This window comes from Zymoseptoria tritici, chromosome 9, assembly GCF_000219625.1.
Source record: "Zymoseptoria tritici IPO323 chromosome 9, whole genome shotgun sequence".
NCBI classification, from domain to species: domain Eukaryota; kingdom Fungi; phylum Ascomycota; class Dothideomycetes; order Mycosphaerellales; family Mycosphaerellaceae; genus Zymoseptoria; species Zymoseptoria tritici.
This window is the reverse complement of record NC_018210.1, coordinates 727,480-747,248: the sequence shown is the minus strand read 5'-3', so window position 1 is coordinate 747,248 and position 19,769 is coordinate 727,480. Positions and strand designations below refer to the sequence as shown.

The 19,769-nt window shown below is 53.4% G+C and overlaps 7 protein-coding genes across 7 annotated transcripts; 4 read left to right on the top strand and 3 right to left on the bottom strand.

Moving 5' to 3' along the window:
* Window positions 1-545: 545 nt before the first annotated feature.
* MYCGRDRAFT_62258 (uncharacterized protein) lies at window positions 546-1,633 on the top strand (the record flags this gene model as incomplete). The annotated part of the gene is made up of 3 exons (XM_003849713.1): window positions 546-840; window positions 893-993; window positions 1,055-1,633. Coding segments are annotated over 3 exons (966 nt in total), but the record flags the coding sequence as incomplete, so codon positions are not given.
* Window positions 1,634-6,009: 4,376 nt separating this feature from the next.
* Window positions 6,010-7,738, top strand: MgAMN5 (putative 1,2-alpha-mannosidase; the record flags this gene model as incomplete). Its single annotated transcript, XM_003849714.1, has 2 exons — window positions 6,010-6,851; window positions 6,901-7,738. 2 exons carry the CDS (start codon window positions 6,010-6,012, stop codon window positions 7,736-7,738), a joined length of 1,680 nt encoding a protein of 559 aa, XP_003849762.1.
* A 3,323-nt stretch (window positions 7,739-11,061) lies between these two features.
* MYCGRDRAFT_30166 (uncharacterized protein) lies at window positions 11,062-11,853 on the bottom strand (the record flags this gene model as incomplete). Its single annotated transcript, XM_003849307.1, has 1 exon — window positions 11,062-11,853. A coding segment is annotated over one exon (792 nt), but the record flags the coding sequence as incomplete, so codon positions are not given.
* A 619-nt stretch (window positions 11,854-12,472) lies between these two features.
* MYCGRDRAFT_62256 (uncharacterized protein) lies at window positions 12,473-13,249 on the top strand (the record flags this gene model as incomplete). Its single annotated transcript, XM_003849715.1, has 2 exons — window positions 12,473-12,621; window positions 12,680-13,249. The coding sequence occupies 2 exons, from the start codon at window positions 12,495-12,497 to the stop codon at window positions 13,162-13,164; spliced, it is 612 nt and encodes a 203-aa protein (XP_003849763.1).
* Window positions 13,250-13,451: 202 nt separating this feature from the next.
* MYCGRDRAFT_87449 (uncharacterized protein) lies at window positions 13,452-14,549 on the bottom strand (the record flags this gene model as incomplete). Its single annotated transcript, XM_003849306.1, has 1 exon — window positions 13,452-14,549. The coding sequence occupies one exon, from the start codon at window positions 14,547-14,549 to the stop codon at window positions 13,452-13,454; it is 1,098 nt and encodes a 365-aa protein (XP_003849354.1).
* A 1,775-nt stretch (window positions 14,550-16,324) lies between these two features.
* MYCGRDRAFT_75424 (uncharacterized protein) lies at window positions 16,325-18,752 on the bottom strand (the record flags this gene model as incomplete). The annotated part of the gene is made up of 1 exon (XM_003849305.1): window positions 16,325-18,752. The coding sequence occupies one exon, from the start codon at window positions 18,533-18,535 to the stop codon at window positions 16,325-16,327; it is 2,211 nt and encodes a 736-aa protein (XP_003849353.1).
* Window positions 18,753-19,023: 271 nt separating this feature from the next.
* Window positions 19,024-19,759, top strand: MYCGRDRAFT_105694 (uncharacterized protein; the record flags this gene model as incomplete). Its single annotated transcript, XM_003849716.1, has 2 exons — window positions 19,024-19,308; window positions 19,407-19,759. Coding segments are annotated over 2 exons (484 nt in total), but the record flags the coding sequence as incomplete, so codon positions are not given.
* Between the last annotated feature and the right edge of the window lie 10 nt (window positions 19,760-19,769).

Sequence of the window (19,769 nt, the reverse complement as noted above, 5' to 3'; positions counted from 1 at the left end):
GGGAATGTTATAAAAGACATAGCCTAACACCTCCTTGTCTATAAGGGCTGCTTTAAGTATCCTTAACTAGTCTAAGAAGTTACTCCCCTTTCTTAGGACTTTATTCTCCTTCGCAGTCTTGAACTTATTAGCCTGCATTGCGGCTGTTGTTGTAACTAGCTCTTTCTCGGCTCGCTAGTTAACTGTCTAAACAGTGTACAGTAAGGTTCTAGTAGCTGCGCTTAGAACAGATAATTCTTCCTTAAGTGTGCAGTAGTTACGCCGGGCTTATAACCTGTTGTGATTGGACTTAAGCTAAGTAGAAGAGGACCTCTAATTAGCAGGTATATATTGTTATGCAGAGAGAATCTTAAGTGTGAGATTCTTACTTTAGCTATCTGTGTGTGGGAATGCCTTGGCACTAGTCACGTGCACTTTACTAATGGTCAGTCTGATGATCCACAACAGAAAGGAATATCTTTCACATGTCAGCACGTGAACAGCAACGCAGGTACAACAACATTCACGACAGCGAACAAACATCGAAGACCTCTTCGAGTCGACTCATACTCAGAATGCGCACAATACTGGTACCCATCGGTCCTCCAGGAGCCGGAAAGTCCACGCTCTGTAATGGCCTACAACAATTCATGCGAGCAGTAGCGCGCCCATGCTCAGTAGCCAACATGGACCCTGCAAATGACAACATTCCATACGAGCCCGCATTTGACGTACGAGAACTGGTCGACGTGGAGGAGGTGATGGAGAGAGAAGAACTTGGGCCCAACGGAGGCGTGCTTTGGGCAATGGAGGAGATCGAAGCGAACTTTGAGTGGCTAGAAGGCCATCTTGCAGATTGTGGTATGGCATTTCGACTGCATAGCTGTCTGGGCTTTGCTAATGTTCAACGCAGAAGAAACGATCATTCTAGATCCGCCTGGCCAGGCCGAGCTCACAACACATCACACTGCCGTTCCTCGAATATTGGAGCGCCTTGAGAAAGCTGGCTATCGAGTAATGCTCTCCGGCTTTGCCTTCGACTCTTCCCAACGCCGCTGACTGACCAACACAGTAGATAGTCGTCATTCAACTCCTAGACTCCGTTGTCCTGACACGTCCGAGTCTCTACCTCAGCAGCTTGATTCTCTGCTTACGGGGAATGCTGCACCTCCCATACCCCATCGTCAACGTGTTGACCAAGATCGACAACCTCAAATCAGTGGGCGGTGCGGATCTCCCTTTCAACCTCGACTACTACACCGAAGTTCAAGATCTTCATTATCTGCTGCCGAGTCTCGCTGCGGAGCAGGCAGGGACCATGGGCGGAACTGAGAAATGGGATCGTCTGAATGAGGCTCTCATCGGGCTGGTCGAAGACCATGGCTTGGTTGGGTTCGAGACTCTCGCCGTGGAAGACCGTCAAAGCATGTCTGCACTACTCCGCGCCATCGATCGTGCGAGTGGATATGTCTTTGCGGGAGCGCGAGGTACGGACGAGTCCGGGCGGACGCTGAACGACGAGGCCTCGATTTGGGCGCAGGCAATGAGTGAGAACTACGGCAAGATGGAAGTGAGAGATGTGCAGGAAAGGTGGATTGACCGCAGAGAGGAGTATGACGAGCTGGAGAGAAAGGGATGGGAGGAAGAGGCAAAGCTGGCAGGTGCATTGCCGGAGGAGCCGGCGGCAAGTGTGAGGCGGAAGGAAGCTGAAGGTGATGCCGAAATGGATGATGCGGATGATGATCTGCTGGCCGAGCAGCGGAGGTGGATGGAGGAACAGGCCAAGAGCGGGCAAGGCGGTGCTGGGGCGAAGGTGGTGAGAAAGTCATAGCGATGGTACCGGACGAGCACGAGAAAGGTCATCAGCTGAGTCTTATGAACTGGCAACTTCAACGACTCTACGAACAGCACAAGTTTCCGCCCGCGATGAAGTCTGAGACCGTATGCTTCAAGGCAGGCGCCAAACTTTGTCCAAGATGCTTCGCTGACGAGCCATTCTTTAACCCGAGTGAGATCGAAGTCATGCCACTCCCCACCTGCGAAGGGTCGTGCGGTGTCGAGTAAAGGAGCCCGCTCCATCCGAAACAAGCGGATTCCTGGCCAGAGCAGTATGCCATCGGACAAGAAGCCGTTGTTATGGCGACCTACGCGCATGAGAGCTTTGTGACGCTGTGTCAGACTCGCTCTCCAGACAAGCGCTGGTCCAATAATGGCGAAGATTCCGATGAAGCCCAGACCTGCCGCGACCCAGGTCCCAGCGACGCCAGCAGCATCGAGTGTGTTCGAAGGCATCGAAGGATCGGTGACAGGAGCAGCAACTTTGAAGTCAGGTATAGATGACCAGGTAGACTGCGGCTGATGGCTGCTCAATGTGGCCGTCGTCGCATCCCCGCACAAGCTGCGCTGCAGTGTAACCATGTTGAGCCGTGATGGCTTTGACGGCCTGCTTGACCTTTGCGCTGCAAGGCTCGCGCATGGAAGTTTTGATCATCAACGGAGAACGCGCATGACATCCAGGTAGCCACCAAAGCATTGATGCAAGCTTGTGATTTCAGATGCCGCGCCCGCGAGCGAGGTGGCCAGCAGGCCGAACGTGCTGAGTGAGAACGGGTGACAGAGATTTCTTCTCCAACGCACAGCACCGAAATGCCACACAACTGATGAAAAAAGTAGCTTCGCGTCAGCCAGAGGCAGTGCAATACTGGCGACACGGTCGTCAGTGACATGAGCAAGCTCAGCGGCCACCGGCGTAGGTCCAAAAATAAGTATAATCATAGAATGTCACCGTAGTGACGTTTCAGAGATTAAACTGAAAAGAACTGCGAAAGGTTAGCAAGGAAGGAGCGTTGTGCGCTGGATGAGGAAGGTGCATACCAGATACTACACTTGATCTGAATGATGTTAGCGAGGCTCGATTGGAAAAAGTGTGGAAGTGTGACATACCTAAGCCAAAAGGCAAAGAGAGCTAAAAGGGAAAGAAGAAGAAAAGGATTCTGTTCGAAATGAGAAAATACTTATACCACTGGCGGCTCCAGCAGGACTCAATATGCAGCAGGATCAGTGAAACGCGTATAGCTTAGTCATGCGGAGGTCGAGGTTTGGTTCAATGTGGAAGTTTGTAGCGAGCATGTGATCTTGACGCTAGTAGATTTAGCGTGCTCAGATGAATGTGCCGAAGTTCAGCCTGAGGCTTCAACTGTTCTTCAAGATGCTCTTGTCCATCTTGTCCATCATCTTGCATCAACCAGGTACCACACACGAGCATACGAGCCTTGTGCCATACAGTGCAATGTCGTCATCGATGAGACGTTCGGGCAACATCGCACGACATCCCTCTAGCAATTCCGGAGGCGGATCACCTGTTGCCGCGATCTTGCCGACAGCCTTCTGACGAACATCGTGCCATTGAATACGAGAAATTCCCGCTCGCATATGCGCTCGGTCTTACTACTACCAGTTGGACAGTTCGGCTGGTCAACTGACAGAAAGGAGACTTGTCTGGTGCCAGAGCAATACATGGATGGGCTCCCACTTCGACTTCCGCCCTACGCCGCCGACCAGCAGAGGATGACCGACTGTGCTCTTTCTCGTGGTCTTGCTATTGCTGATGGAAATCACTCCGCACGTCAACTCTTTGCTCGACCTTGATCATAGGCAAAGCAACCGCGGAGTCCTCTCTCTCAACTCTTGCTGCTGCTGGCCTCCGCTACACCCTCGTCGAATCCATGCACAAACCCTTTAAAAAAAGAGGAAGTTACTCATTGTTCTTCCCCCGAGGTGCCGAGTATATACCGGACGGTCGCGACCAGACTCTCCGAGACGGCGCACACAGAGGTCCTCATGTACGCAAGAAGCAATCAAGCAAGCGGCATCGAAGTTGGGCCATCTACAACCGAGTTCTGAACCGATGATGCTCTCATCCGCTCGATGGTCCCGACCTTACTTCTTGTACACACGATGTCCAGCGTATAAGCTGTGAGCATATCCTTCCTCTCGTTGCTTACTCCATCTCCTCCATCCATTCTTATCTCCTCTTCATCACGAAAACGTCATTCCTACCGAGACATCATGCACTTCTCAAACCTCATCCTAGTCCTCCTTTCCGTCGGCTCAACCGCCCTGGCTGGTCCCAGTCCCACGACGGCGTTCGTCCTCTCTCCCTCCTCCTCGTTCTTCATCCTCATCAGTCCAACGTCGCTTGACTTAGCCTTCACTGAAGGTTGACCCGACGACACTTTTCAGCAACGCGATCTCACAAGCAACAGATGCGAACTTGGTCACGGCGACGTTACGCTGCCCTGCAAAGCTATATGTTTCACACCCAGCAACAACGTACATATGACGCTCCTCGTTTACACTTTTCCCGCAGTTCTCGCCAATGACGATTGCAACGTCGATTGGAAGGTTTCCGGGTGGTTGATCCTCGGAGAGAAAATATACACATATAGAAGCCAGCTGCGAGCGATTCCTTCGTTGCTTTCCATCTCTTCACTTCCCTAACTCCAAGAATTGCACACTCACACTTCCACACTTCCACGCTTCCCATCGCATCTCCCACTCAACCTCAAATCACCGACCATGCGCTTCACTGCCTTTGTCTCAGCGGTCCTTGCCTTTGCCGCAGTCGGTCAGGCATGCGACTACTTCGGCCAACCTTGCGGCACCGCTGGAAATTGCGTGTAGTTGGTCAAGCCCAACAAACCTCTCGTCCGAGTCTTCGCTGACGCTCTCGAACAGCAAAGACCCCCCGGCTGGCGCTGCTGGTGGCTACAACTGCATCTAGATGCTTACACGGCGTCGAAACAGTTGTGGGCTGCTGCAAGCAACTTGACCAACGACTTCACCACCGATTTCACCGCCGACCTCGGGCATCGACGTCCTGCACCGACATCATGACCAACATCTCGGCCACTTCCAACCACCATCGAGCTTAGGACATTACCACTATCGGCACCACTTTCTTTCATCGTCGACACCCGACGACGAAACTTTCGTTCACCATCGATCCTCGTCGACAGCACTCAATCACCGACGTCAACTCAACCCTTGGCTGCGGAGTATCTGCCAGACATCAGCTGTCCGGAGACGTCTCGGTTCGGATCCGAATCGCATGTCGTCCTTTCCTGGCATTGATGAGGCCTTTCCTGGATCACTGGCTTGGGTACGGGAATGTATTGTGTCCGAGCAATGCTACAATACAACTTGAGCTGGGTAGCACAGGGAAATAGTCAGCCACAAATCAACTGTATTTCTGCCCTTGTCTTCGTGTATGCATTCTTGCGATCCTCTGCTTGGTTAGCTAGTAGAGTCAATCTCTATAATGTCCATGTTCCACCGCATGTTCCACCGCACGTATGACTTGTCGACGAAAGGCTTCGCCGGTTGGCACGACACCTGGACACACGGACGACTGTGTTGAATATCATGCACATTAGCGCACAGCGTGCAATCAAGCTAGCAAGACATGTCATATAGCCGTGTAGGGAGATTAGCAGACATGCTAAAAAGTCGCACAGGTAAGTTAGCAAGATATGCTACGCTGGCGTGCATGTAAGTTAGCAGACATGCTTATATGGTCGTACATGTACTATAATAGGTATGCTAAATTAGGGTACAGGTAAGTCAGCATAACATGCTCGATGGTCGTACCGGTACCGTACCACGCATGCTAAATAGGCGTACATGTAAGTTGATAGGCCTGCTATATTGCCATACAGGTAAGTATTTGTACGACTACTTAGCATGATTCTTGTGTACTATTCATGTCTTACCATGCTGTGGCCGGTGGCCCTCGTCTTGTGGCAGGAGCAACCAAGATTCGACCGCCGCTGACGCTTGCTCTGCATTGGTTTGGTCACAAGAATTGTGCAGTCGTCAGCAGAGGCAGCAATGGCGATCTGGAGGTCGTTTCCGTACTGCGAGAAGGCTTTGAGGCGGTCTCTACTATGTCGCGATCTCAGCGTAAAAAGGATGCCAGCACGGCGTCTGTACGACATTGATTCGGTAGAGCACATATGATATCCAGCAACGATGCATCATTTGAACATTTTCTACCTCCTTGGAGCATTCGCTTACGCTGCTGAAGCGCCTGCAGCCAATAATACCACCAGTCCCGTTCATCAGAATACAGCAATCGACCATGCGGCCCATGCTTGCCCCAACCGTTCGTACGATCGCCAATGCGGCCGAGACTGGGACTACACCAGCTACCCCACGAACCAGCAAGACCGTGCAGATGCTGTGGTGGAGATGTTCCGACATGCCTGGGACGGCTATCGCCAGTTTGCGTACCCACACGACGACCTTCTACCAAGGAGCAACAGCTACAGCGACAGCCGTAATGGATGGGGTCTCACGATGATCAACTCCCTGGACACCGCCATCATAATGGGGCAGCAAGACATCGTGGACATTATTCTGCACTTCATTCCCACTGTGGACTTCACCAAGAACAATTCACCAGATTCCGCGGATACGAGTCTCTTCGAGACCACGATCCGGTATCTTGGAGGCCTCTTGTCGTCTTACGATCTGCTCAAAGGACCTTTCGCGCACATGGTCACGGACGAGAAGAAGGTGGATGTTCTTCTGAGCCAGGCAGTTCGGCTGGCGGACACGCTGAAGTTCGCTTTCAGTACGACCACAGGGCTTCCGGTCAACGGACTTTACATCGATATGCAAACTTCCACCTTTGACTCGCTGCTGGAAAATGGCGACTCTGCTTCCGGACTGGCAGAGCTTGGTACGCTTGTGTTGGAGTGGCAGCACTTATCTGATCTGACCGGAGACCCACTGTATGGCGACCTCGCGCAAAAGGCAGAGGCGTACTGGTTCAGAAATGTGACCGAAATATTTCCCGGCCTCACTGGTATGTTACCTTGACATCAGCCGAGAAGGCTCTGCTGACCGCGTTGCAGGAAGCAAATTCAGTGTCGAAAACGGCTCCACCATCGACGATGCAGGAGGCTGGACCAGCGGAAGTGACAGCGCGTACGAGTATCTGATCAAGATGTACGTCTACGATCCAGAACGATACGGCAACTATAGCGAGCAGTGGCGCAAGGCTGCAGATTCCACCATCGAGCACTTGCTCAGCAGTCCAAGCAGTCGGCCAGACCTCGTCATGGCGGGAAGGTATCGGGGCAAGATCGTGCGTCCGGAAACCGACTATCTGGCCTGCTTCATCGGCGGGAACTTCCTCCTCGGCAGCACCGCTCTGAATGAACCAAAGTACCGCGAGTACGGACTGAAATTCAGCGAGTTTTGCGCAAATGGGTATCGCCACACATCCTCTGGCATTGGTCCAAGTCGGTCCAGCTGGAACAACACGGAGCTTGACAGCGACCCATCCCTCGCTGACCAGACCGAGCACTACAAGCATGCCGGCTTCTTCATTCCCACAGGCCATCTTGACGGCGGCCAAACCCCCGAGGCAGTAGAATCATGGTACTACGCCTATCAAACCACCCGCGACCAGTACTGGCGCGACGTAGCATGGGCGTACGCCATCGCCCAAAACAAGACCGAGCGTCTTCCTGTGGGATTCGGCAGTCTGCAGAATGTCCTGGCGGAAGATGGAGGTGGCACGGATGATTTCATGCCGAGCTTCATGTTGGCTGAGACGCTGAAGTATCAGTTTTTGATCCAGTCGCCGAAGGAGGGAGTGTGGAATGTGCAGCAGGGTGAGAACAAGACGAATTTCTTCGTGTACAACACTGAGGCGCATCCGTTCAGGGTGGCAGCGAAGCATCCAGTATGAGACGTTCTTTGAGAGTGGGGGGGGGGGGGGGGGATCCGTGATAGCGCTGTCGTTTTATTTTCACACAATTCCTCTCACGCCCATTCCACGAGCACTCTGTTGTGATTTATCGTGCGGCATCGATATTGCCGGCAACGAGATGGGCGGCACATCCAGGTCTGCCGCCAGCGCTGCATGTGTAAACGGACTCGGAGCAGCTGCAGGCTTGGGCTTGTCCGCCTCGCTGTAGAACAACCTCAATGCTTCTTCGTCGTGACAGAATGTCTTGAAGCCTTTGACGATACTCTCCACTGTCTCGGCGTTCTCCGGAGTCTGCTTAGTGTTTGCGGAAGAGCCGGTCAGTCGACTTGATGCCAGCCGATTTGGCAGGAGAAGGAAGTCGCCTGTGTCGTCGCTGAGGACTTGCGCGAGCACAAGGCCAGACTTGTGCACAAATTGGGTATGTGCATAGTTCGGCGTGCCCCATGAGTGGCGAACGTGAAGCTTGGAGCTGAAAGCAGAAGCGGCTTCGAAGTCGAGCACGAAGTCTCGTTTGCGGAGGAGTGCTTTGTGATACCAGTGGCGATCTTCGACGATACGAGGTGTGAACGTTGTCGGTTCGATGAGAGGGGTGGCAAGAACTTTGTCCGGTGGTGTTAGGGCGAGACTGATGGGCTGTGGCTGGTCGAAGGGATGATGCTCTCTGAATTTCGAGGCTTCTTCCAGTGGGACCTGGACGAGTCGCAGGCCGTAGCTTTCGACCGCGCCGGACCAGCGAGAGATGGCGTCCCGGACGAGCTTCGTGGAAGTACCAAGCCACTCTAGCTGGATGTGATAGCAGTTCTCGGGATTGTGAATGCGGTCTGTTGAAGTTAGTGATGCCCTGTATGTCAAATCGATATGCTCTCACCATAGTGTAAATCAATGATTTGCAAGTGATCTGACTTCTTTTGCGGATCAACGTTATACTGCATCACTTGACTGAGCATGATCTCCTTCGCATCCACCGGTCCAGTCACTGGCGTGCCCCTTGAAGAAGCCGTCGACCCAGAATCGCCACTAATGCCGCTCACCGGGCGAACATTTGGCGAAGAGAAACCCTCACCGACAGGGGTGGGAGCTGATCTCCATGGCGCTTTGCTGAACAGGCTGTGAGTATCCGGGTACTCCGTCGTTCGATGTGCTCCGCTGATCTGGTAGAAGTAATGGCCGTCCCGGAACTTGTGCTTTTGCCTCACATGGGCAAACACGCCTCGACTCATAAGCTCGTTCCCAACCGTAACAGCGTCGTCTCTCAACTTCAAATCCTTGAAAGCACCAAGTAGCCATGTAGTCATCTCATCTCCACGAAAACATTTGATGTGAGTGAGTGTGAGCCACCTTCGATCTCGCATCTCGACTCCGTACGGCGGAAGCTCTTGCATCTGCTTGATGAGCTTCGACAGGTCGAAGTTGCTGCTGTGATGCTTCTCGGAGTCGGCGAACAAGGGAGTGTTGACTTCGCCGTCGTCGAGCTGGCTGTATAGTATCGGACCGTGAGCGTTGACGACGATGCTGGGGTCTTTTGTGTGGTACTCGATCGCCAAGGGGTTTGGGTCGCGCTCAGCAGGGTGCGCTTCTGTCCTGACCTTGGTCAAGGAAACGTGATGCTGCTGATCTTCTGCGGTCACATACTTCTGACGCTGCCATGTTTGAGTCAGACGTTGGATACCTTCAATTCGTCTCTCGTCATCTGACAGACCGCCCAGACGAGTGGCTGCCAGCTGATCGTGTCGAACCTGGTCACTGGGAACGAGTACCAGCCGCACTTTGAAGCTGGCTTTGATATTGGGCATTGGCGCCAATCCGAGGATATGTTCATCCAAGGCACTCCAGTCAGATAGCGGTGGGTCTGAATGATACGTCACCTCTGACTTCAATGCCACACCAGTCAGCATTCGCATTTTGGGCTTGTAGTGTGTGGTGTAATGTTGAGCATCGCCATGTTCACTGCCGATGCCGGCATTCGGCTCGTATTGTACGATCTGCACCTCGAAATCCGAGAAGCGCTGCAGCTCGTGATACCGTCTGCCCAGCGCCATCAGAATCGGTCGATCTGTACTTTGAAATGTTTGGTCACCTCCACTGTTGCGAATAGCAACGATTTGGAAGCCGCGAATCAGCCGGACATCGATGAGCCGCTCAACGAGGTTCCTCGCTGTCTCGTGCCTGAGCCCTGATGAGTTTGAGATCACATGTCGCCGCACGACCGCACGATAGTGTGCCTTCAACTCCGACGCAGAAGGCTTGTATTCTGCTGTCAGTGGCAGTGCCGCAGGAGAGCACATCGACGCCCATTTGAAAGAACCAGGAGTGACGGCTCGTGGGAAGACATGCTGCCATTTGCGATATTGGCTGGCGAGTCGCATATTGTCATTTCTCGGATTGCACGGGTTCAATAGCATCACCCATGGGGATTCCATATCCAAGCTCTCGTTGATTGAGCCTCTCTTACGACGATCGCGCATTTCATCTCCCGCCTTTGGAGTTGCCGAGAGCGATACGTCTCCCTCGAGCACACCTCCTACCATAGTGCCTGCAATCTGCTGCTCGACGATACTTGCAAGATCGCTATTCTCATGGCTGTAGGCCGGCTGGATGTCGATAGGTCGCGAGCTTAGATTGTCGCCTGGATCACTAATCTGATGAGACGCGAGACTGGCGTACGATGGCTTCCGTGCCAGCGATGCACGGATAGCCTTTGCAATGCCGCTACCATTAGATGCGTCGTTGATCGGGAGACTGGGCCCGATCGTAAAATCTCTCTCATGCAAAGCATGCTCAGACGAGACCGTTGTACTTGCAACGGCCCTGCTGGGAGCTAGACCTTTGGGCCCAACACTGATCTTGCGTCCAGATTGGAGTAGTGGGTGAAGGGGCAATTTCTGCCTTTTTGCTCGATTTAGTGGCTCGTTAGGTCCCGCGGCAGAAGGTCGTGCGTTTGGTATATCGACAGGAACAACATCACGGGGCAGATGTGTCTTGTACCGGTCTTCATTCTTCACCGGGCCTCTCATTGTGTCCGCAGAGCCCACTGAGTCTTCGGGCACCGAGAACATGACTGGTCGAAGACTCTCCTTCGGCAGAGAATTAACTTCGTTGCGAAAGACTTGATTGTCTTGTGCATCGAGACCGCTGATGTCTAGAGCGCTACTGCTACTGTCTTTCAGAAAGGGCAAGGCAATGTCGTTCACTGGCTCTTCGGTTTCTGGTATAGTCCAGGTGGAGATATCGGTATCATGTGGGCCTTTCCAGAAGGAGATATCGACCCAGTGTGGCAGTCCGTACTCTGTGGTACCATTGTGGTCGTACTTGAATAGAGGTACGGGCGTCAGTGGTCTAGGTGACAATGCGACAATATCAACGCCGATGCTATTGCCGATAAGAAGGTCGGTGGTTTGTTTCAACAACGTGTGGTCCGCGTCGAACAGCCCAGTGCCCGCAGTGACTGCGATGATGGATGTCCCCGTACTCATGAGATGAGTATCCGTTTGATCGTCCGAGAAGTCCAATGCAGTCAAGTGGATAGCTTCCAGCATGTTACTCTCAGCTGCTAGAGATACCGCCCGCGAAAGCGTGCGATCGTTAAATGCCTGCTTGAGCTTGCGGATGATCAATGGCCAGTTCGAGCTCACGATTTCGGACACCAAGACGTGAAAGAAGTCCTCGCCGTGGCCCGACTCGTAAGAATCGTGCTTTCCATTTCCGTTGGCCACCTTTGATCGGCCGAACAAGATGACCGACACCTGATGCCTGACCTTCAACGTCTTCCATCGATTGAATAAGTCGGGTAAGAAGCCATTGAGAAGTCGCTCATACATCAACTCGCCATTGCTCCAGCTTGACAGCATTTCTTGCGAGATTTCGACTAAAATCGTGTATCTCGCGCTTGCGCTCCGGAAGATGGCTTTCGTTTGTGGATGAGAGCAGAATCCAGACTCCACTTCATTCCCAGAAATGTAGATGTGTTTGACTTCCGCAGTCGCATTTCCGAGATAATTCAGCACTTGTCCTCGATACAGCACCGTATCCTGCACACGGCCCAGTAGCTGCCACATGTCCGCTCGAGAAAGGTATTGATCTCGAAACATCAATTCCGCATGGGTTGCCGTTGCGCCATCGAGGTCGTCAATGAGTTGGACTCGACCACTAACACGATTCTCAAAGCCAAATCGCTGCGCCAGGGAGATGTGCATTGATATCTCGTTCGAGTTGGTGGCCGTACCGGCAGGACATATACACAACGTCTTCGCTCCAGATGCCGAAAGCCAGGCAACCTCGCCAACGTGCATGACCCGCTGTCCGGCTAAGATATCGACTGGAGAGACACGATCATCGTGCAAAACGACTGTGCACGACTTCTCGGTCCCATCGCTGGCCATAATGTGGGAGTGGTCCGGGACGTACACAACAGGAACTCGATTGACTACGCGTAGGAGCTCTTTGAATGTCGTCCCACGGACCCGATCTTCTCGAAGCAGTCCAGCATGATCGCAGATCCAGATTCCCGATCAACGCTTCAACGACTGGTGTCCTCGTTGACTCCGGATATCGTTGATGGAAGAGTCGAAAGTCGCAGCCCGGACCGTCGAACGTATATCTTGCAGCAGTTCTGATACCGGGATGAGATATACCCATATGCAACCACTTTCACATGCTGTTCCCATTCCTTGAACACACGTTCCAACCTTGTTCGCTCCATCAAAGTCCAAAGTCTCTCCGTACAGTGTTCGCCACCATGTTCCCCATCATCCTCGCCGTCGCAGCGAGTCTCTGCACAACCGCTCAAGCCCACGGCTCCCACGCTCACGAACAAGCACCGATAGTCGCAGAAGATGCAGACTGGACAACAAGGCATATGGCCGGTACGACAGCCCTGCAAACCCTGAAGCACATACCTCCAACTCTCTGACAACAGCCCAGAGGAACACCACATTGCCAACTTCGACGCGGGCTCCTTCTTCACCCTCCACGACTTCGACTCCTCCAACGAATGGACTCACGACGACATCTACAAGTTCTACGGCCTGGACCACGAGAGCACATCTCAAATATCCTCCGCGGACAAAGAGGAAGCAGTGAACAAAGTCATCAAGCTCTACGATCGAGACGCTAGCGGTACGGTTTCCTTCGCCGAATACACCGTCGGCACAGCACAGGGTATCACACTCCCGGACTTTGGCTGGGGACCGGGCCATCACGGCGATGATGAGTACGAGTATGAGATCCACCATTGGGAGAAGTATCACGATGAGAATACGAAGGAGGAGGATCTGATTCATCCGGAGGATATTGAGCATTTCAGGCATCATGAGGAGATGGACGAGCAGGAGGAACGACAGAGGGTAATGGACCAGCAGGCAATAGTTGAGGCCAACATACCGGAGAAGTTTCGGCGGAAGGGATAGTGAGGATCTGAAAGAGACGGGAGAGGGAGCAGCCTTGTACGGCGTACTGAAGGATGTTACAGCACAGGACTTACGATTCAAGAGGGAGTGGGTGTACATCGCCTTCTCAATTCTCGCCTGGATGGCGTTCTGGGACATGGCAGAGCAGAATCAGCATGATTTCTACGCACAGATGCTGGGTTGGACGGCTGTCATACTGGCTGTGACAGCAGCGTACCACCTATGAAAGGGAGAGGAAAGACGATAACAACGACAATACAACATCGACAGCGAAGCGGGAAGGGGTATCATGTCATATCCTTCGCTCCAACGACAATATCTATCACGCAATGCATAACGCCCGGCGCATAGCTCTTCAGCCGATTGACAAACTCGACTTCCACTCTCACCTCTCCTCCCCTTTGCTCTTCCAACAACGCCTTCAACTCCCTCATCGTCCCCTCAGCTTTCGCCTCAATTTCCTCCACCAAGAAATTCTCATGAACATGCACCCACCCATCATACCCTGCATCCAGCACCTTCGCCGCAAGCAACAGACTCGCCCTCGAACTCGGCAGCATCCCACAATTCACATGCCGTATCGGCGGCAGTCTTCCCTTCATCCTCGCAATCCGCTCCGGCGCAAGCTCATTACTCTCATTAAAAACCAACAACCTCGCATCCCCATTCGCCATCCTCCCTTCCTCTCCATCAAACACTTCCACCTCCCACTTATTCCCCCTCGCCCCCCGTCTCAATCCCTCCACACTCCACGCATTCAAATCCCACCCCAACACCACCCCAACCCCCGCTTTCACATACGAGAACGCAAAATACCCAATCCCGCAATACAGATCCACCGCCGCACTCCCCCTGCCATCCAATCTCCCTTCCTCCACCACCCTCCCCACCGACGGCAACGTCAACAACCTTGCTTTCTCACTAACATTCCCCCGACTAAACATCGTCCACCTCGGCGCCCAAGTCTGCGAAATCCCATTCTGCCTACACGTCGTCCAAAACGCGGCATCGAAGTCTTCCTCTGTAGGAGGGGAGTCGCAAGTTGAGGGGCCAAAGTCTCCGTATATCGGCGTGAAATTCGTGGGGGCACGGAGGATATTTTCGTCTTGGGAGTTGGTTTGGAGAGGAGGGATGGGTTTGTTGAGGGCTATGTTGGTGATTTTGAGATGTTTTGATAGCAGGGCGTAGAGGTCTTGGATGCTGGATGGGGAGAGGTGGGTGGAGATGGTGTCCCATTCGGGGCCGGAGAGGGCGTTGGGGGGAAGGAGGAGGAGGTGGCCGTAGATTGTGTAGGAACGGCCGAGTTTGCGGAGGAGGGCGGACCAGGTGGATTGTGGGACGTGATTTTCGTTGAGCCAGAGGCGGACGGCTCGTTCCATTGCCATGATTGTTGGGGTTGGTGTTGTTGATTTGGTTGTTGAAGGGAGATGGAAGGCGAGGCAGGTGTGCATGGCGCTAGTGCGGTTTGAGTTCTGGCAGGGCTACTTCGACTTCACTTGACTTTGAGTTTCTTCTTCTCTTGCCCATCATCATCATCATCATTGTCATCCTGTTATCTGACGGGATGCCCAAATCCCGTGTGTTTACACTCTCCACAACGGAGTCGGGTGAAGATCGCGGCAAGAAGGCCAGGCAGTATCTATCACTCCAGTTCCTTGTCCAGACCACCTCCTCTTTTCGTTGTCATCAAGCCCGTATCAACAATCGCCAACCCACTGTCTTGTCCAATTTGCTCTCTTTCCGTACCGCGAGACGTCTTCTCTGTGAACTTGCGGCAAAATGGCCTGTCAAGATTCACCTCTTCATTCCATTGTCCATTGTCCTCCCCTGTTCTTCCCAAAAACTCATCTTCGGCTGCGAGTGAATGTTGCGGCAAAAATGGCCTTTCGACATCCACCCTTTTCTTGTCAATCCACCTCTTTTCATTGATTTGTCAATCTTTTATTACGCCTTCCTCCTCATGATAGAAACTGGCCCAGCCCTCCTCGGTCCACCCAATACAGCCTCATACTCCTCCACCGTCGTTCCTGTCGCAAGCACCGTCTCGTTCTTCACTCCATTCCAAACTCTCATAGCGATGCGCAATACGTCCTTCTTCAGCCCCAGTCTGCCAAAGTCCCGAGCGAACGAGGTCAGACATCTCCGATTCTCACGCAATGAGCGGGGAATCTCTCGCGGCGCAGGACCTTTCCACGGCTTATTGGGAGACGGTATGCTGAGGTTGGACAGGTATGCAAGGCGATTCGGCGAGGCGGGAAGCTTTTGCTTCTTCTGCTCTCGCTGCGCTGGAGTCTGAGGTTGGCCATACTCGTCGAATTCGAAGTCAGGTTCGTTGAGCTCGCGTTTGCGCTTCAAGGACTTTTCCGCTTCCAGGTACGTGGGCAGGGATTTCTGCTTCTTCTGCGCTGGTGTAGTGGACTCGGTAACTTCTTCCTCGCCGTTGCGCTTGCGCTTTTTATTCTCCTTCATCTTCTCCTTCGCTTCCTTCTCCTCCCTCGCTCTGTCCTGCTTGGCTACATTCTTAACATGCCTCTCCGCCGCGGCCTCTCGATCCAATATCTTCGCTTCAACGGCGAGAGTGTTGAGAAAGGCTCCCACAGTCGCTGTGGAACCCGCAGTGAAGGTATTCGCATGGTAGAAGATGCCGATGGCTTCGAAGCGGATCGCTCTGCAGGCCATCAGCAGCGCAGGCTCGACTCGAGAGGGTTCCTGGTCGTTGAGATGGATAGGTTGGTCTGAGACGCATACCTCGCGGTATATGCGGTTTCTGATCTCTGGCGGCGCCTGCTGGAGGTAGCAGGGTTGCTGCTCGGAGAGTTGAGACATTGTGAAGGCGATTCCTCTGCGGCGGCGGCTCGGAATATCGCTCGAGTGGAGAAGCAAACTCTGTCTGTACGTTTCCGAAATGAAGTGCAGAGTCGATGTGGTAGCTGTGGGAGTGCTGCGGTGCAGGTGGAGTGGAAGATGCGTCGGTGGAAAGTGAAGTGGTGAAGTCGCGTTTGGTAGACGCAGAAGAAGAGGAAAAGAAGCTTCACAAGAAAGAAATTCACCAATGATTGTTTATGCAACAATATGGACGCTAAGGTAGCCAGGCATGCTCAAACCTTACTCCGTTTGTCCTCCCCCCGCAGGCACCAGTTTCCCCTGTGCTTCACGTCATTCACACGTCCAGTAACTTCTCCTCCTCGGAATTCACCACCGTCCCGAATTCCAACTTCATCAACAATCGATCCACCCCGCCACCCTTCCACCCTTCGTACCCATCCGCGCTCGGCACACCAAGGTCCAAATACCTTCCACTTCCAATCCTCTCCTGATCCAGCCCCCGAAGTCTTCCTACAACATCCCTCATGCCCGAGTCCACCCTCTTCCTTGCGCGGTCGAGCTCTAAAGCTGCCGTTTTCTCTTCTTCCAACGTGTAGGCAGACTCGTGCCCCGTCGCTTCGATCTGCGCATCGAGGTTTTGTTGCAGGGAAAGGAGGTGCGTGAAGAAAGCGACTAGAGCGTCGATGTGGGAGAGTAGAGTGCGGAGTGCGGAGGTATAGGCTATGTCCGTGAGCAGGAGGGAGTACGTCAAGCCTGCGAGGAAGGAGCGGTGGGCTGTGGCTAGTGTTTCTGGGTCGCGTTGGGCGTTCATATTCAGATGCGCAGCGTTTGTTGAGTTGTCGTTGGCAGTAGAGGGTGAAGCTGCTGTATCGGTGGGCTTCTCAACCCACTGCTGGAAGTGATCGCATGATCCGCGGATGATCTCGCCTTCGAAGTAGGCGGCGGTCTCGGAGAGGAGGAAGATGGCGGCGCTACAGGTTGCCCAGACTTTGCGCATCTTGATGGCCCGTTGTTTGTTGCGGATTCGTGCTTCGGGATCTTGTGCTGAGGATATGGGATGATCTCTTCGCGCTGGTGTGCGGCGCCAGAGATCGCTGAGGCGGTGGTGGCCTCGTCGGATAGCGAGGATATAGGAACTGATGCTGGAGTACGTGCCGACATCTCGCGCTGAGAGGAAGAGGTCGAGTGGTGGTATAACTTTCAGACTCAACTCGCTGGGCGTTGGGAAGAGCAGATCGTTGAATGTTATTGGTGACAGAGATGGGACTGCTGGAGAAGAGCTGTCCGCTGTTGACGGACGTGATGTGATTTGCTTCGCAGATGAGAGTGTCACATGTCTCTGCGCGTAGTCCAAAAGGTCGTCGTCCATATCATCGCCTTCAATCGCTAACGATTTCCACACGCGAGTGAGAGCCTGGCTGAGCTCGGCGTCTTTGATGGTGAGACTTTGCATTGCTCGAGTCGGATCCTGCTGGAGAAGCCGACCCATGCTCTGCTGCCTGGCCTGAAGGCGATCCTCTGCTTCAGTAATGAGCGCCATGGCAAAGTCTCCGTGGTCCAGGAGGAAGAATTGCCGCAAACACTTCAGCACTTGAAGGGTTACGTTCATCGGTAAAAGGTGCTGAAGCACGCTTCTAGACAGTGACAGGCGGACTTCAGAGACTGTCCGAGAAAATTGTGATGCCGTGATAGGAAGACTGATCTGCGACAGTATTTTCAAATGCGCGGATGCCACATTGGAGAGGTGATCAGTCTTCACAGAGGCTGCAGAATTGGTCTTGCGGTGATGTTCGACTTGATGCAATGACTTTCCGATGAACATGAGAGAACTTGCAGTTCTGGGTGCCACAAAGCTGGGAAGCAAGTCGTTGTTCTTGGTGAAGGTCTTGCCTTCGCTAGACTCTTCAACTCGGACGAAGAAGTCTTGTGCTCCGTGTATTGGCAATTTGCCGTACACGATCCAGCCAGATAATTGCCGCAGCCAGGCGGTCTCAGCCACACGTGTGAGCTCTGTTGCGGCTTCCTCGATCTCTGGATATCCGGTCTGGCACTCCGCTCGTAGTTTGTCTATGATAGCAGCGCTCGTGCACGACGAAGTTGTCATATCCTTTCCTTTTCGTCCGGAGTCCAGAGACGGCGACATGAAGCTCGCGACATCCCAATACCAGTTCATCCTCCGATGCCAATCGTCAAACTCCCCAACCACACTCGCCAGAGGTACGATATGGTAAGCTCCCACCATGCTTGCATCTCGCTTGAGAATCTTGCTCTCGACATCGACAATCTTTTGTTGGAAGCGGGAGAGATGTGACTGTTTGACAGAGGTGGCCACTGCTCGACATACTATCGAGGAGTGCTTCGCTGCGATGGCTTCGAGATGGCGCTTGAGCTTGCGATGGAGCTCTGATAGTCGACCAATTGATGCCAGGAGAGCCTTTTCCGAGGGCGACAGTAGAGGGAAGTCCTCGCTTCCATGGCTGGCATCGTTGCTTGAGAACAGGGGAGACGGATGTCCCGACAAAGCTAGGAGGACCTCGTGCAGCATGGTGTCGAGCTCTTGTCCTCGAGGCTGTACAGATGGATGCCGTGACGTCTTGGGTCGCTGACGGCTTCTGTGGTATAGCAGGGATCCCCGATATACATGGATCTTGACAGGCGTTCTCTCGACGCGCTTGACAGCTGTCGGACGCGTATCCTGGAATAAACAGACAGCTTCAAGTCGTGGGGATCTTCCCGGAGCGAAATTCGACAAAGTGACACCGGCCGCGCAAGACGACGTTCTAGACTGTTGCCGACTGGAGTATCTTCATGAAGATGTCGGGTCATGTTCAAAGAAGTCCAGCGTTCCATAACCTTTGTGCACCGCCTCGCACATCTTCTATGCAGGGTCCAGGTGCGGCGTGCATAAAGATATTTTGGCCATTGGAGCCCAGAGGCAACCCCTCACATGCGAAAGGAAGCTCCACCGCCACCACCAGAGACCAGAGAGCTGCTGCTCTTGTCACCTTCATCCTTCCATCCTCCTGACCAGACCTCATCCATCAGACCAAGTCACTATCCGGTGCCCAGAACTCGTGCTCAAAATAACTCCAACGACTGCCGCTTAAATTGTGACCTGCTCCAACAACATCTCCATCGACGTCCTCCCAACTACCTCCACTACACCGAGCTATCCACCCTCTCGACTTCACCAACGTCACACCGCTCAATCACCAAAGACCAACAACAACACCTACAAACCACCAACAATGTCCTCCACAATGCAAAACATCCGCGCCAAAATCCGCCGCAAGCTCTCCATCCGCGAGGATCCCAACCGTATGTGTCCTCCCTCTGCTCACCCTCCAGCCTCCTCCCTCCACCCTCCACCCTCCACCCACCTCCCACATTCCCACTAACACCTCCTCCTCACATAGCAAACCTCGACGACAACTACGAAGCCGACGATATCGACGAAGAAACGACCGGCCACCTGCACCGCGAAATCGAAAAAGCCGAAGCCGAAGGCCACCCTTACGGCCGTCCCGGCAGCTTCCTCAACAAGCTGATCATGCACGGCAACTCCAAGACGGAGAGGGAGATTCAGGAGGCGTTGGCGAAGGATCAGGCGGCTGAGGCGGCGGCTAAGACGGCGATTGAGAGGGATGCTAGTGCGAAGCGTTAGGTGTGGGGAGAGAGAGCATGGTATAGAAGAGAGGATGGATAGGATGGACGGGACTGAGGACACTCTTTGGAAGGTTATGGGTGGAGGGAAAGGAAAAGGATGGGTATACAAGGAG